The following is a 15,913-nucleotide window of genomic DNA, read 5'->3' as shown; positions in this document are numbered from 1 at the left end:
AGAGAGAGAGAGAGAGAGAGAGAGAAAGGGATGAAACAGAGGGGAGAAGGTTGGCTAGTAGAAAAGTCAGCCCTCTCATTCACGTTGTTAGTTGGTAGCTCGTTGAGAAGAGGTAGAGAGGGTAGAGAAACGGTGGAACTACACAGGAAAGAGAGACTCGCACCCCCGACGGTCTCGAATGGGCGAGGCCCCCAGCTTTTCATCCGCGAACAGCCCGCCCTTAAACAGCCCTAAACTAAGTCACTTCAGTCCTGACGTTGAGTGTGACTGATCGTCCAGGCGTATCTCTAAAATGGCCACCCAATGTACACGATGTCATCCCCGGGACTGATGACAAGACGTAAGCCAAGACAAATGAAAAAAAAAAAAAACTCCTAACGCAGCCTCTATTAGAATTTCTCTTGCTTTCTTTTTCTCCTCCCAAGGAGAAAATTGGTGGCGTTCAACTCTTTTGGATTCTTTCTTTTTTTTTTTTATTTTTATAAGGAAGATATTACTGTAAAAGTAAATAGAAAAATTAGAAAGATTATTGGTCGATTATCTTGAATTCGGGTGATTCGTATCGATACACGGGGTTCGTTTTGATCCGAGAAGTGTTTCGCGTATATAGCGATAACGAGCAAGGCCATCGCGGAAATTCCAAGTTCGATGATATTTCTGGAGAGTGTCTTCTCTTTTTGTAAACGATTTGTACAGGACGCGGGCATGGTCACTGTTATCTCGGTCGACGGCGATAATTCCGTGCAAAAATGGATAATTGGTGTCGCCTGTGTTTTCCACTTGGACACGTACACTGCGTTGAATGACGCCACACTCTACAAAGTATAACATTCTATGTACGCCGCTTGCATAGACGCATCATCGCAACGGGCGTGTGCAAGGAAAAATATTCTCCAATTACAGTTTGACGGAATTCCGGGGAAATTCAACAATGGTTTTCGTTGGCGCAACTTCATCTTTTGCATCTTTGTCACAATTTTGTCCGACGCGAATTGAATTTCAAACGATGGAAAAGATAAACAAGAAAAAAGGGTGTGTATTGTCCGTGTTTGTAAGAACTCGAGGAATATTTTTACAAGGCTTTAATTAACGAACAGATGATGTACAATCTTTTGATAATGAGAAGCATTGTTGAATAGGATATTATTTGAAACAATACGACGCCTTACGTTAAAATTAACGTACTATTATTTTCGCACTTTGGTTTACAGTCAACCAACACGATTTGTTGTTTCCTTGGCGTCAGAATTTTTATAGATAACTCCCATATTTTCTGTTTTTTACTCGTTTCCTTTAAAAATTCATATTATTGATTTCTGAATCGCATGAAATTTTACACGATCTTTATAGAGATCCTTTCTTTTCTATTCTCTCCATTCCGCAATATTATTATCTCTCTATTTTATTTTACCTTATTTAATTACGCGTTATTATAATATATATAATCGAAAAAAAAATCCGGATATAATAGTATTTACAGAATTCTATTGAATAAACGATCGCGCATTTCGTATCTAAATCAAACGGAGAAAAGTGAAAATACCGCGGCGGATTCCCGCGATCCATTATCTCTCTGCTTTTCTCTTCACCCTGATGCTCCCGAGAATTATGATATAGGGATTGATATAAATTGAGCACACAAATCAAAAGGAGAAGAAGTCGAAGATATCAGGAAGGAAGTGTTTACTACAAATATTTGTAAAGACGGCGTCTAGACCGTCTCACATAAATCACCAATAACTCACTATTCCTCGTCTTTCTTTCTTCTCTCGTAAAAAGATGCGAACGTGAACATCGAAAAATGTTCACAGCCAATTCATTAATGTCACGTGTACCGTTTGATTAGTTACGGATGTATTAATAATCGATTCACAAACATTAAAACCATTATTTCTTTAACAAGTTTCCGTACCATCGTTTTTCGAAATGAATTTTCACCCCGTAATAGAGAATAAGAAAACGGTCGAGGTATCGGTGACATCTCGCAACGCAATAATTTCCCTAAAATATTGCCACTTTGATGATTGGCCTGTGCTCGACATCCAGCCGTTCGTAAACCTGAAGGGAATAAACGCTTCACGCATTCCTGATGCGTCTCACAGTCTTTACGGCTTATTATCACCTTCACGTTTATGCACTCTCACCCCGAGATATACATCAGTCCTCGGAGGAGGAAGCATGTCAAAAGAAAGCGGAGAACCAAGGGTGGTCGTATATTTGCAATGTTTCTGCGAATCCACGAGGTCACTTTCAGAGAAAGTATAACAATCGGCTAGCGAACTTGCTCGTTTCTTGGTACACCTCGAAGAATATCGGTCAGAATAGAATTTTAGCAAAGATTTTTTTTTTTTTTTTTTTCCGCTTCGTTATTAGAAAGAATATGGAAACTCTTTGATCGCACAAATATCCAGACACACACACACACACACTATCAACGAATATTAAATATCAGATTGTTCTACGAAGAAAATTCCAACGATCTTTGACTATATATATATATATATTTTTTTTGTTTCCAACAATTTTTAATATTTTTAATCTATTTGTCATTTTTTTTTCTTTTCTTCCGATTCTTTCAATTAGATTTTGGATTATTGTAACAGAGTTTCTACGTGTTTTAAAGAAACAAATGCTTTGTTTTATAAAGAAATACAAGATGTAGCATACAGGCAATCGGTACTGACGAGGCAGCAGTTTCTCAGGTCCGTGTTTCGTTGCTTTTGCCATTCGATTCGGCTGTAAACGCCACGACTCGTCTCACGGTCGTGACTCTTTTGCTGCGGAGAAGAGAAGCAGTCGAAGAAAGCGACTTTGCGCGCCATTCTGCCCTATCTCAACGATATTTTGCCATGAAAATGGTTGCGAATCGTGTTTCACACGTATGGAAATTAAAATAGCGACGAAAAATAAAAATTCATTTGATCTAACGAATAATCGCGCGTTTTTATTTTATGCAGGTTTTTAAGCCCAACATTACGCGTTACCGCTTTGTGTTTATACATAATAAATACAACGATTGCGAAATATCGTCGGGATAATCGACAGAATGAAATCTCATAAATTCTCGATTGGACGCGCGTCGATCGAGGGAAAAAAAAAAAAAAAAAAAAAAAAAAAAAAAAGTTATTTAATCCGCGATACGGATATTTATCGGGGAGAATGGAATTAATTGGGGAAGCTGCGATACAACGGAACATTCACGCATCGATCGATTAAAACGTGTACACGTGGAAAAAGAAGGAAATAAAAGAGGGAACAAGAACAAATCGGTTAAGCACCAACGATGTAACCTTGGACGCCGCTACGATAACAAGGATGTCTGTTATGCTGACGAGGCATCTTGTACCATAATCAGACTTGCATATACTGTAAGCATCAACTACACTCGCAATAAAAATATGCACATGAGTGCAACAGTAATGAGACAATTATATGGTTCATCGGGATCTATCTTGCACTTCTTTACACAATTATTAATATGAAATCATTGAATTATTAATAGATTTTTCGCAATTAAGTTCTTCTCGCGAGTGATAAATGAAAATTTAAAGAAAGGAAAAGAAAAAAAAAAAAGAAAAAATGGAAGGAAGACAAAAAAAAAAAGAACGCGAAATCAATACCAGAATTATCTTACATCTAAGGATATTTATGTACGTGATTAAATTATATATAAAAGTTTAAGTTAAATAATTTTTAAAACAATGAATGGAATTACGTTTTTTATTTGAATAAAAAGAACTTGGATATATTCTTCTAGTAATTGCAGAAATAAAAAAAGTCCCGATTTAATGTCAATTTAATGTGATTTTAGTTCCATTGTTAAAATCAAAATTTTAAAGAAAGGATCTGCAGAGTGGAAATCAGTTAAAATACGTAATTATAATCTGCGAGAAAAATAATTTACACCTCCACCCTTTAACATCGTGACCAAAAAAGGAGAAGAAATAATGTAATGTTAATTTACTCGACTGTAACTCGTTGTCGCCGTTGCGAATTAAGAACTGGAACTCAGGACCGAGTCGATGACAAAAGGCAACTCAGAGCCTGACGAAATTCTTGAATCTCACGTGGCCGTACGCCATAAGCTACGATGGGGGTTGCCTGCCGTGACGACCCGCGACACACGTTGCTCTTTTTTTACTATTCGCCGTGTTCCCTCGGCCCTCAGCTCCATGGTCGCTTTTATTTAACGATTTCTCTCCCGTTTCACTAAGCCAACCCGATACACGAACGAACTTTGAACGACCGGCCTAGCAATTTAGCAGGATTATTGGAAGTCGCAAGAACGCGTCCACTTCCACGCACGGGAAGAGAAAAATTACCGAAAATCGGTTCCTTTCATCCGGACAAATTTTCTTTCTCCAAGGGAAAAAGTTCGACGAAAACGAATGGAACGTTGATCGCGAACGATAATGATACGATAATCTTCTTTTTCTTTTCTTTTTCTTTTTCCTTTCTCTTAATAAATAATACTCGACGAAGTTATAGGAATAATACGTATCGTATCACTCGTTTCCCATATTTTATACGTCCCTTGACGATAATTTTTTACAAATATATACAGACACTTTACGTGATGGAAATGATCGATTATTGGAGAATCGAAACGAGTACTCACTCTTCATATTGAATTCACGCGATATCCAAATATCCGTTGTTCGTTGTTCGTTGAAGAAATGGTGGGACACCGATCGTGTTGTTGGCGATGACAAATGGCACAAAATTTTTTCGAAGATGACGGCTCACTATCATTCTTTCTTCGAGTCGCGTCGTGACTCAGGTCAGAGGACAAGAGGCGCGGCGCGGAACTTAAAGGTCGTCGTAAGCAAAACTAAACTTCGAGTTTGACTCGGGATCCCGATGTTACATATCTCCCCACCACGGGCTCCCCTTTTTAGTCATGTGAGAATTACATACACGGTATACACGGAGAACGGAGAATACAGAGATTTCACGTAAAGCAAGGCATCCCTTACCTTCTCCCTCCACTAATTTCTATCTTTGTCTCACACAATTTCTTCTGGAAGGAGAAACAAAGTCTGAAGTTGTACAGGATGCGTTACTCCTCTTTGTCTTAAAACACTGTAAATTGCATTATTCATACTTCATTTTCTGAGAAAGAAACTTCCGTTTTATTTTTAGTATCACTTTTTCAAAGGATCGTAACCATTTGCTAATCGTTACTTTTTTTCTTTCTTTCTTTTTTTCTTTTTCGTTTTTCCGATTTCGTTGCGATTTCACTATTTACATATTTGAATAGCGTTATTTGTTATTGTATAAATAATTTTTATCACGACGACGCGATGTTAGAAACGCGATGTAAAAAAAAAAAAAAAAAAAAAAAAAACGAGGTAAAAACCTTTTAAAAAGGAAAATTACGAGAAGAAAAATTTTTTTAAAAAAAAAAAAAAAAAAAAAAAAGAACGGGTTAAAAACCTGTTAAAAAATATAATTACCAGAAGAAAAATTTTTCTAAGTGAAAAAAAAAAAAAAAAAAAATACGAATTAACGCGATTCTCTATTAGTGGCGAGAAATTTATTTACTTGTTGCGCTATAAATGACTTCAATAACCCGTGTACCAGGCGATCTCATGCCATTTAGAAGATGCAACATCGTAAATCTCAATCGGACGAGCACCGACCATAGTAGGAGGTCTCGGTAAGGAAGTATCGGATGTCGTGTTTCTACACATGTCGAAACGCTTAAATCGTTTTCACCTATCCGCCCGCTAAAACGACCGTGTAACAGCTGGCTAGTTTGCGGCTTTCTCTGATCTTAGCCGAAGATCCTTTGGAAAAGTGATCGCGATCACTTTTCGCACTTTCTTGTTTCTCTTCTCGAAACGACAGGAAATCGAGACAAATGATTTCCTATTCATAAGTTAATCCNTATATATATATATAAAATCGTTTAAAAAATATTTATGTATACGTTCTTTTTTTAGAGCTCATAAAATTTATTGATTAAATTCCCGTCCACGCTCGGAACGAGGCGGAATAAACGGGCCAATTTTGTGTTCCAACGCGTGAAACTTAAATATAAATATCGTGAATGATACGTTTGGTCATTAAGAAAGTTTTCTTTTCGAGAAGAGAGAGCTGAAAGAGAAAGGGAAAGAAAAAAAAAAGAAAATGGAAGCATAAAAATTCATCGAGGACGCTGTCACACTGGGTTGCCTGTGCATAAGGGTGATTCGTGTAGGAACGCGACTTTATGGGCCTCTGTATTTGCTCTCTCGGTCTCGGGCGTTGAACGGCCGAGCCGTGATTTAACGACGTCGACAAATTTGATTTGTTTCCGATAGCGGAGACGACAATGCTACAGACTAAATAAATTTTTGGCGCGAGTTTAATTTTAGATCCCCTATGAGGTAAGTCGAAGGGCTGGAAGTGAAATTAGACGTTTCTTTTCTCGTTGGTAACAATGAATAAGAAAACCGTAGTTGTTGACACTGCCAGTTTTAGATTTCTGTGAATCGACGTTTGCAAAACGGCGAATATTCTGCCGACTATTGTGTCGTGAGCCTCGGAGCCGAAGTTACCTAAGAGCTGTTTACGCACGTGCCAGGATGTTGCGTGCAATCTTACTATTATTAGTTAACTCAAAACGTTTCATTTTCGAAACGGCGATGTTAATCGACGATGAATTGTTCTACGTTTGAAATGTCGTTCCACTCGAAAAATATCGGGAACAAATAAACAATCTTAATCTGTTTTAACCACTCTCCGATCACTCTCGATCGCCCTTTATTATTTTTTTGATAAAGAATCAAGATTAGAAGACCGCGGATTCGTGGAACTAATTCGTGGAATTAATTCTTTCGTCACCACGTGCCGTTGAAGGAATTCGAACGAAATGAAAAAAAGAAAAAAAAAAAAAAAAAAAGAAAGAAAGCAAACATAGAATTCTCTCTGGAAAATTAATCGGAAAACCTCTTTCGAAACAACGGTGCGATTCGTATGGATGAAAACAAAAAAAAAAAAAAAAAAGAAAAAAAAAAAAAAAAATGCGCGAAAATGTTTCATACGCTTAAAGATACAAATCTACGTATTACAAATGATTCATAGTTCGAAAAAAAAAAAAAAAAAAAAAAGTTTTTTCAAAACACGCAGTGGTTGGTTGTTGGAATTTGTGGAGGGAAAGGGAGGAGGAGAGAGAGAGAAAAAAAAAAGAAGCAGCGACGGGTTCCTGCGAGATTTAACGCTGTCGCGACAGCTGCACGGAGACATAAGTTTTCTCCGTTCCGTAAGCTATGGAAGGGTACCGAGCAGAACACGGAAAAGGATCACGTTCGAAAGCCGGACATTTTCTCGACAAATGACTTTAGGAAACGGCACGCCCCTTGTCACGGGGCACGTAACACGCGCACTATTTACTTTAACAGCGCTTAAAAACGGCGAGAACTCGGGCCGCGTCTCGTTACACCTATATCCACGTATTCTGATTATCTTGAAATAGAGTTCATCCATCTTGAGGAATTCGATTTCGACCCCTTTCGCTTTCGTCGTGTGGAAATGTTTTCGAAACGACGACGCGGCGGGATACTTAAGTGATTAGAACCAACGTCGAACAACCGTGAAAACTGACACGCGCGCCTGTTAACGTGTTAATTTATCGCATGCGTATCGCATTCTCGATTCGTCGATAGAAACACCGGTAAAATTGTTTTTTAAGGGTTAAAGGGTCGAATGCTGGCACGTGAACCGAATTATTGTTTGAGCAATTTTTATGGTACTTTATGGTATATTTATAGCGTAGAGTGGGAATTTTTTTCTTTTTCTTTTTTTTTTTTTGGGATCAAAGGTCGTTTCTCAAGAAAGTTATAAGGGAAAGGGGTGAAAAAGTGATTGTTGAGTCTCCCATGGGACAGCATGCGGGTACCGTAATGCAATATATTGGGATACGTTCGACGGATATAGACGAACAATTTGCCAGCATCCAGATTTATCGAATCAAATTACACCTGTGAACGCGAATCGATACATTTTCATTGAAATTGTTACAATGAAAATGTAGATTTGTATGATCGACGTGTTTAATAGGTGAGTGTTTTGCGGTTTGACGTTTGTTAAACCTTTTCTTTTTCTTTTAGTTTTGTCATCCCTTTTTTCGCACGTTACTCGTTTCGAAGATACGTATCAAAATATTGAAATGAAATCAAATTTAGTCAAAATCGTAAAGGAAAAATAATTTGAAATTCTGCGGGAATTCTAAGGGAATAATGTGCAATAGTATTCATATATTTAAGTTTGAATTTTAAACTTAAATTCTTGAAATTAAACTGTTGAATTTAAATCTGTTTTAATATACCTATCTAAATTGACCATATAATTATTGATTATTTCTTTTCTATCATATTTTTTTTTTTTTATTATAGCTAAGTATTTTGTAAGTACTTACCTTTGCAACTTGCAGATATTTATTTAAATGCAAAAGTATGTAAATCTGACTGGTTTTACTTACCTTTAAATAAACCCATAATCTCACCGGTATTTCACCGGGAAGAGTCAATTAGTCACCCTTGGTGCGAAAGTAATTTTGGCAGCGGGGGTGTCTCAAAGAGCGAACACTTTGATCAAGCCGTCGGTACTTGACGCACTTCAATCGTTCACGGAATTCCATCGAATATTATTGTTATTTCTTTATATATTAACTAATTCTACTGACTTTTTTTTTCTCTTCTGTAATTAATTATAAATGTTACTCTACACTATTGTTAATTGTTCCATGTTATTAACGATTCGAAGTTTAAATTTTTATAAAATATTCATAAAAAAGTTTCTTAAAAGTGTTCAATTATATATACATATATATATATATATAAAAAAAGGAAATATATACGTCACAATTTCTTTCTACACTGAAAGTACTTCGTGTTAATTACGATCTGTTCTAAGTAAGTCTTGATAAAAAATTACTGTTCACTTCCTTTCACACACATCTTTATCCGCCCGACGGAACTTCAATGAATGTAAACGGAAACCTTCGTTTTCGATTATACATCAAGAACGCGATCGAAATGACACTTTTACAATGTTAATTTTTTAAACCATCTTACGCAGAGCTGACAGTTATTCTGTGTTAACACTGCATATTAAAATATTGCGAATTATAAACATTTAATGTTTGGAATATTACATATCTCAATATTTATTTAAATAATAATTTTACGATAATCAAATTTTATTTTTTCATTGGTCTTAACATTATCGGTCCCATAATTTAGCGGCAATTTTAAACGATTTATGGCGATAATTTAATGATTCTTTCATTCTTAATCAAAACTTGTTTTAAACACGCGCGTTTGCTTAGAGAAAAACCTATGCGCTGGGTGACGGTCCACGATCGAAAATGCGCGCGCTAGCCCTCTGGAAGCGGGAGTGCCCTCAAAGATGGCGCGACATCTTTTTTATCCGGGGGATGCACCTCGCGGGATCAATTCATTGGGCCGTGACTACGCGTGTGTACTATTAAAACAGTGCCGTACGCATTTAGGTATACAACTGGATGCACGGTGCACGCTGGACTCCCCACCGAGCGTAGACCAACGTTCCTCCAACTTGCTACCCTTTCTTCCATCTTTCTCTCTCTGTTCGCACCTCCCTTTCTGTCCCTCTTTTCACCACTGTCTCATCATCTCTCTCTTCATCGCTTTCTCTTTGTTTCTCTGCCTCCTTCTATCGTTCCGGATTCTGGAAAAGCTTTCGTCGTACCAACGCAGCCGCATAACCTCACGAGTTGCGCCTGTGTCAATGATTTCTAACGTAGGCGGTACTTAAGCCCTGTTTCATCCCACCGTGGTGTGATAAAGGCTTTCATGAGGACAATATACTGCTCGCACAGATTAATTATTTTCTATGACCGTGTAATTTAGAAACAATTAGTTTTCGAGCTTTTATTTCATACAAGGCGTATGCTCGAATCGTATATTTGAAAAAATTTTCACGATTGCACGATATCTTTACGGTCAAAAAGTTGATTTTATACCGGTTGAGAACCACTGAACTATGTATTACACGAAGCATTGTTATACGTCTAGATAACGCCTCCTGTTCTGATTGGTCGGTTGGGTGGTTCCATATGCCACGCCTAGTAGCGACTCTATGTAACCATCCCCACCATAATTTTACTAACACAGACGTACGCGTGTACCGTTTCTCTTTCTCATTCTATTTCATATATATAACATCTCTTCGACGTTGCTTCCGTTGCCGCCTCTCTTTGCCAACGGTCCTTTCCTCTCGTGTTTCTTTTTTTATTACTCTTGCGCACCGCAGCAACTGGCTGGGTTATACGAATTCCTTATGTAGGTGTGACTGTATATACACGAGTTTGTGTAAAGGTGTGTATTTATTTGCAGTTTTTTTAGCTACCAGTAAGCCCAAGGGTAAGTTTCTTCTGTTCTCCAAATAAATTCTTCCGGTTTTTCTCTATTGTTCGCGGTCAAACATATTTTAAACGAATGCAGAAGATGCATTATCGAGTTATTATATAATGATTTGAAAACTTTGAAAATTACTTATCTGTAGGAAATTGTTTAAATTTATCCATCATATCGTTCGTACTTTCTTATTCTCTCTCTCTCTCTCTCTCTTTTTTTTGATCTGTCACGGATGATTTTTTAATAGTATTTTTGTCACGGTTGTATTTTTAATGATATATATGCGAAATTATGCACGGTCAGCAGGTAGGTAGTAAGATTTTACGACATGAAAATCACTTCCAGATGTTGGTCATTTGACGATACGGTGTGGTCTATTCGGAACAAGTTCTCACGACCAAATTATTATGCTACCACACGAAAATTCGCAACAAAGTTTTTAGTTTTCAATTTTTTTTTATTTAAAATTTATTTTTAAAAAGAATATTGTGTATTGTATAAATGATTAGCTTTACATGATCTGAAACATCAAATAGAATATATTTCAATTATAAATAAAATGTTTAATTTTAATCAAATATCTTTTATTTTAATAAAATAACTTTAATTAATACAAAGTAACATTATTCAAATTACGTATATGTAAAAAGCATCATCAAATAATCACTAACAATTTTGTATCGACAAATATATCGACGGTTGAAAAGTATTTTCTAAAATTTTTATCATTTTCGTTATTATCGACTATAGTCTCTTAAATATTTATTTATCAATGTATAAATAGACAAAATACATAAGATAGATGAATAATTTAATGAAATAATCTTCGATGATGTTGTTTTTTGTTAAAATGCTTCAAAATTTCTTTCTACTTTCATTATTACCAAACCAGCTCAAACTTTCATTTATTTAAATATCAAACCTGTCGAATCAGAATCGAATTTAATATCTATATTATTTATATTAAAGATTAAGATATAATATATTTATAAAAAAAATGTAATAATGTATTCAACTGAGATTTCATAATTAATATTTACATCATTGATCGCATTCTTACGGCAAATGTAGAGCAAATAGTGGAAGAAGGACAGAGATAGGTTAAAAATTCGGAAATCAACGCCATCTCTAGAGTGACGTAAATGAAATTAATATAGACAAAAAAAGCAAATAATAAGAAAAAGATAGAGATAATATAAGATAATATAAGAATTGATTATTAACGCCATCTCTTAAATGTTTTTAGAAAGATTATTTTTTGAAAAGATGTTTTTAATACTCAAAAGGTACTAAAGATTAATTTTTAGCTTATTTTTATCCATATCCTTACTATTTAATCTTTTTATCTATATTGTTTTATTTGATACTTTAGAATATATATTGATTAAAAAATTTTTAATCTATTTCTGTTCTTTTCTTACTTTATATAATAATAATTAAATTAATAAATAAATTTAAAAATATAAAATAATTTATTTTTTTTTTAATTTAATTTGTTTTTAATTTGTTTTTAATTTGTTTTTTAATTTTTATAGCTATTAGATATTTTATTATTATAAATATTTACACATAACTATTTATAATTAATATTTAAATCTAATATTAATAATCTTCTTTCTATATTTTATAATTTTTTAATTTAATTTATTATTATAATTAATTGTTTTTTATCTATTTTTATATTTTCATATTTAAAATTTTAATCATTAATATTAATATTTTGTAATTTTTTTTTTTATTTTAAGTTTATGTCTCCATGTGTAGATCTTTCATTTGACGAAACCTGTATCATTTTGGTATCATTTTTAGACTACACATGTTATAAATTCTTTCATTTTCATACTGAAAACTTTTTAAGAATTATTCTTTAAAAAATGATAACAAATCAAGAATTACGTAATCCAATTTAAATTCGTATCAAATTCCTTTTGAGTATTTTAATTATCTAAATTAAATTGCAGATATTATTTTATTAACACTTATCATAAAATAGAATTATCAGGCGAATTGAATGTATGCATTTTAGAATCTTAAATCTTTAAATATAAGATAAATATTTATGGATTAAATATATATAAATATGCACAAAATTATATTCCTTAATTTAAAATGAATTATAATATGTACTTTCAATCTTTTCATTTCTTCGTTTTTCGAGAATCAAATTATTTTTTTTTTATTTTTCTTTTGAATTCTCAATTTTATGTGGAATTTTATTAGAGAATTCCTTAGAATTAAGATAGTTTAAATTTTTTGAACGAATGGAATGACAATAAAGAGTGATAGATAACATGGAAATTAATTTCTTAGTTTTTATTTATTTTCATTATTTTCTTAGTTTTATGTTTATTTTTTTTTATATTATATTTCATTTATTTTTTAATATTTTATAATTTTAATTTCTATTTTAATTTTAATTAATTTTTATTTTGTATTCATTAATAATATTTTCAAAATTTTTTAATTTGGCTATTTTTTGTGTTAAATATTAACAAAATTGTATTTTATATTAAATTTTATATTAAATTAATTTTGATAAACAATTTTCATTATATTTTTAATAAAGAAATCTTTGTAAAATTTTGATGTTACAGAAATCGTCAATTAAAATGCATTGTATAATACTTTAATTTTCGCGCGGCTTAAGAAAATAAGGACCACATCGTTTCAACCAATTAGAAAGCTCCTAGGCAAATCTGTAGTGCATGGTATCATTCTTTTCTCGAAAATCATTGTGACCGGACGCATCAGCTCGATTTGATTATGTAGTAAGTAATTTTGCTTTTATTATATCATCAAATTTATAGATTATTGTTTTACTTATTTATTCAATGACTTATTAAACATTATAATTACGGAATTCATGAGTTTTTTAAGTTCTTTTATATTTTTTCCTTCTATCATCTATTTGACTATTGAGGTTACTAACCTTGCTTGTACTATAATCATTCTAGTCAAAATTTAAATTTAATTATTGTTTTTATTTTAATATAATTTTAATTTTAAATATTTTTTTTTGTGATCTTGATTTTTATTACAGATTATTATTCGATTATGTCGAAATGACTTCGAAAGAATGCATACATCACAAGAATTTATTACACATAGCCAAATTATTAATTATTTTTCTGCAAATATGGTAAGATTTTATTTCTTTTCGCAAAAATATTTAGAATAGATTTCATTTGTCTTTTTATTTATATTATTGTACAATGAATATATAGTAATTAGTTCATTAGAGCTAAAGAATCAATTTTTCCGTCAAATTATATTATTTTAATAATATATTAAATACGTCTTTTAAATGCGTCATCTGTTATGTTTATATATCTATCTCTCTTATTCTTCTATGTTATGTTTGAAAATGTAAACATTTCTTATATTACGAGTATTCTAAGAAATTGAAATTTCATGTCCATGACTCGATTTGTTGTCAAACTTTCGAGCGTATCCTCTCCTTAATTCACGATTCGATAATCGAAATTGTGGTACGAGGTATCATTCTGCTCTCGATATTAATAGTGTTCAGACGTGTCATTTTTCTCTGAGGTGTGTAATTTATTTGTGCGTAATATTTGCTTATTTTTTAGTGTAATTCTTTATTGTGATAGGAATTCTTTATCATTTGTATCTATTATACAATTAATATCTTTGTTATAATTAATTCATTTATTATTATAATTATTTAAAGGCTAAATTATTGCTTTTTTCTTTATTCATCTATGTGAAGGTTAAAATTATAAAATAGCTCGTGCCATAAGTTTTTAGAAAAGAATTTAAGTTTGATTATTATTTTATTTTAACATAATTAATTTTATTGTACATTTTATACTTTTATTTTAAAGTTTTGGTTTTCTTTTCTTCAGATTATTAATTGATTATTGGGATGATACAAGGCGGGAAAAATTTCAATATGGACGTCATCATACAGAACTGGTAAAATTTAAAAATTTTTTACATTTCTATTCTTTTTTTTTATTGAATTATTAATGATAAATATCATTATTAAGTAATATATAATTTAATTTTCGAAAATATTATAGTTAAAAATAATAGAAAATAAAACTAATGAATTTCTTAATGCATATTAATGCATATTAAGAAATTCATTAATTTATAATATTGCCTTTATTCATAATTAATAATTTTATATAGCTTATATAATTATAGCTTTATAATAGTTATTTATATAACTTTAAAATATATAATATTATTAATATAACTTTAAATAACTTTAAAAAATAGTAATATTTTTGGAACAAATGCTTAATAGGAAAAAGAAGAAAAATATCAAAAAAATATTTTACTTCTTTTCTTGCTTTATCCCTTCCCATTAATCTACTTTTAATTTCAGAAAATGTGACCACGTGCAATGTGGTCTGTAGAGTCAGTGTTTATTTCGTAGTATTTTTAATATTTTTAGAGCATAAGAGCTCTAATTAAATTTAATTATAATAATTATACGCGAAATTAGAATCAGTGTTTGTTCGCCGATTATATAATATAAACGGACGCGTTAATAATTTTTTATTTTTATTTTTTTATTTTAAATATTCGCTTTCGGTATAGAGTAAAGTCAGTGTTTCTGAAGAGTATAAAGCAATCATCCATCACGCGAAGAGGTAATTATTTTTTCATATTTCCAATCATTTTATTTTATTTTTTGTATTATTAAGAAAAGAAATTGATATTTTAAAAACATTAATTTTTAATTTTTCTGAAATGAATTATTTTATTTATTAGATTTATTAAATTTTTAATTCTCTATTTTTGAAATTTTGAATTTAATAGAATATCTACTATATCTATTATTATTTTAAAATTTTTAAATAATCAAAGCTATGTTTTGTAAAAAAAAATTACATATAATATTCTATATTTTGTTAAAGATGCTGTCATCATCCCCTGGATTTTTGAAAAAATTTTTGACCGCGCACAATGCGGTTGGTAGAGTCAGTGATTGCTTCGTAATAGTATTTTTTTTAGAGCACTATTGCTCTAATTTAATCTAATTATATATATGTAGTCGCGAAATTAAAATCAGTGTTTGTTCACCGATTATAAATCGAAGTGTTAGTCTCTTTATTTTTTTTTTTTTATAAATATTCGTTTTCGGTACAGGGTAGAGTCAGTGTTTTTTCAAGAGCATAAGGCAATCATCCATCACACGAAGAGGTAATTATTCTATTCTTTTATTCTATTTAAATTCTTCTATCTATAAAACAAAATCATTAAATCATTAAATTTTTAAATTTCAAGTTTTTTCTATTAGATTCTTATTATTATTAAAATTATTAAAATTTTTATTATTATTAGAATTTCAATTTTTATTATTATTATATTATCTATTCTAATAGAATTTTATTTTTTCTTATTTCAATTTTTTCAAAATATAGATTGTATTTTAAATTATGTTCTTTTGCTTTTTGTTATAGATATTTTACGACTTCCCACAGCAGTATAGATGACAACGCAGATTCTTCGCAGCAATGGTGAGTCGCATGCATTTCTGTTCCTCTGGTCACTCAATT

General features: G+C 31.8%; 1 protein-coding gene across 8 annotated transcripts in view; it reads right to left on the bottom strand.

Annotated features, from left to right (window-relative positions):
* Positions 1–15,913, bottom strand: part of LOC102671002 (single-minded homolog 2-like) — a 35,082-nt gene that overhangs the window by 18,906 nt on the left and 263 nt on the right. For 3 of the 8 annotated variants that reach the window (XM_031513824.1, XM_031513826.1, XM_031513827.1), the window contains exon 2: positions 4,747–4,753. In XM_031513824.1, the coding sequence (XP_031369684.1) occupies positions 4,747–4,752 (6 nt within the window). In that variant the 5' untranslated portion in view covers position 4,753. Of the gene's footprint in view, positions 1–4,618; positions 5,235–8,464; positions 8,773–8,860; positions 9,624–15,913 lie in introns of those variants that run through there. The other 5 variants (XM_006622780.2, XM_031513825.1, XM_031513823.1 and 2 more) reach the window with 5 other exon arrangements.

Source organism: Apis dorsata, unplaced genomic scaffold (assembly GCF_000469605.1).
Source record: "Apis dorsata unplaced genomic scaffold, Apis dorsata 1.3 scaffold_757, whole genome shotgun sequence".
NCBI lineage: Eukaryota > Metazoa > Arthropoda > Insecta > Hymenoptera > Apidae > Apis > Apis dorsata.
This window is presented reverse-complemented; position numbering and strand designations above follow the sequence as displayed.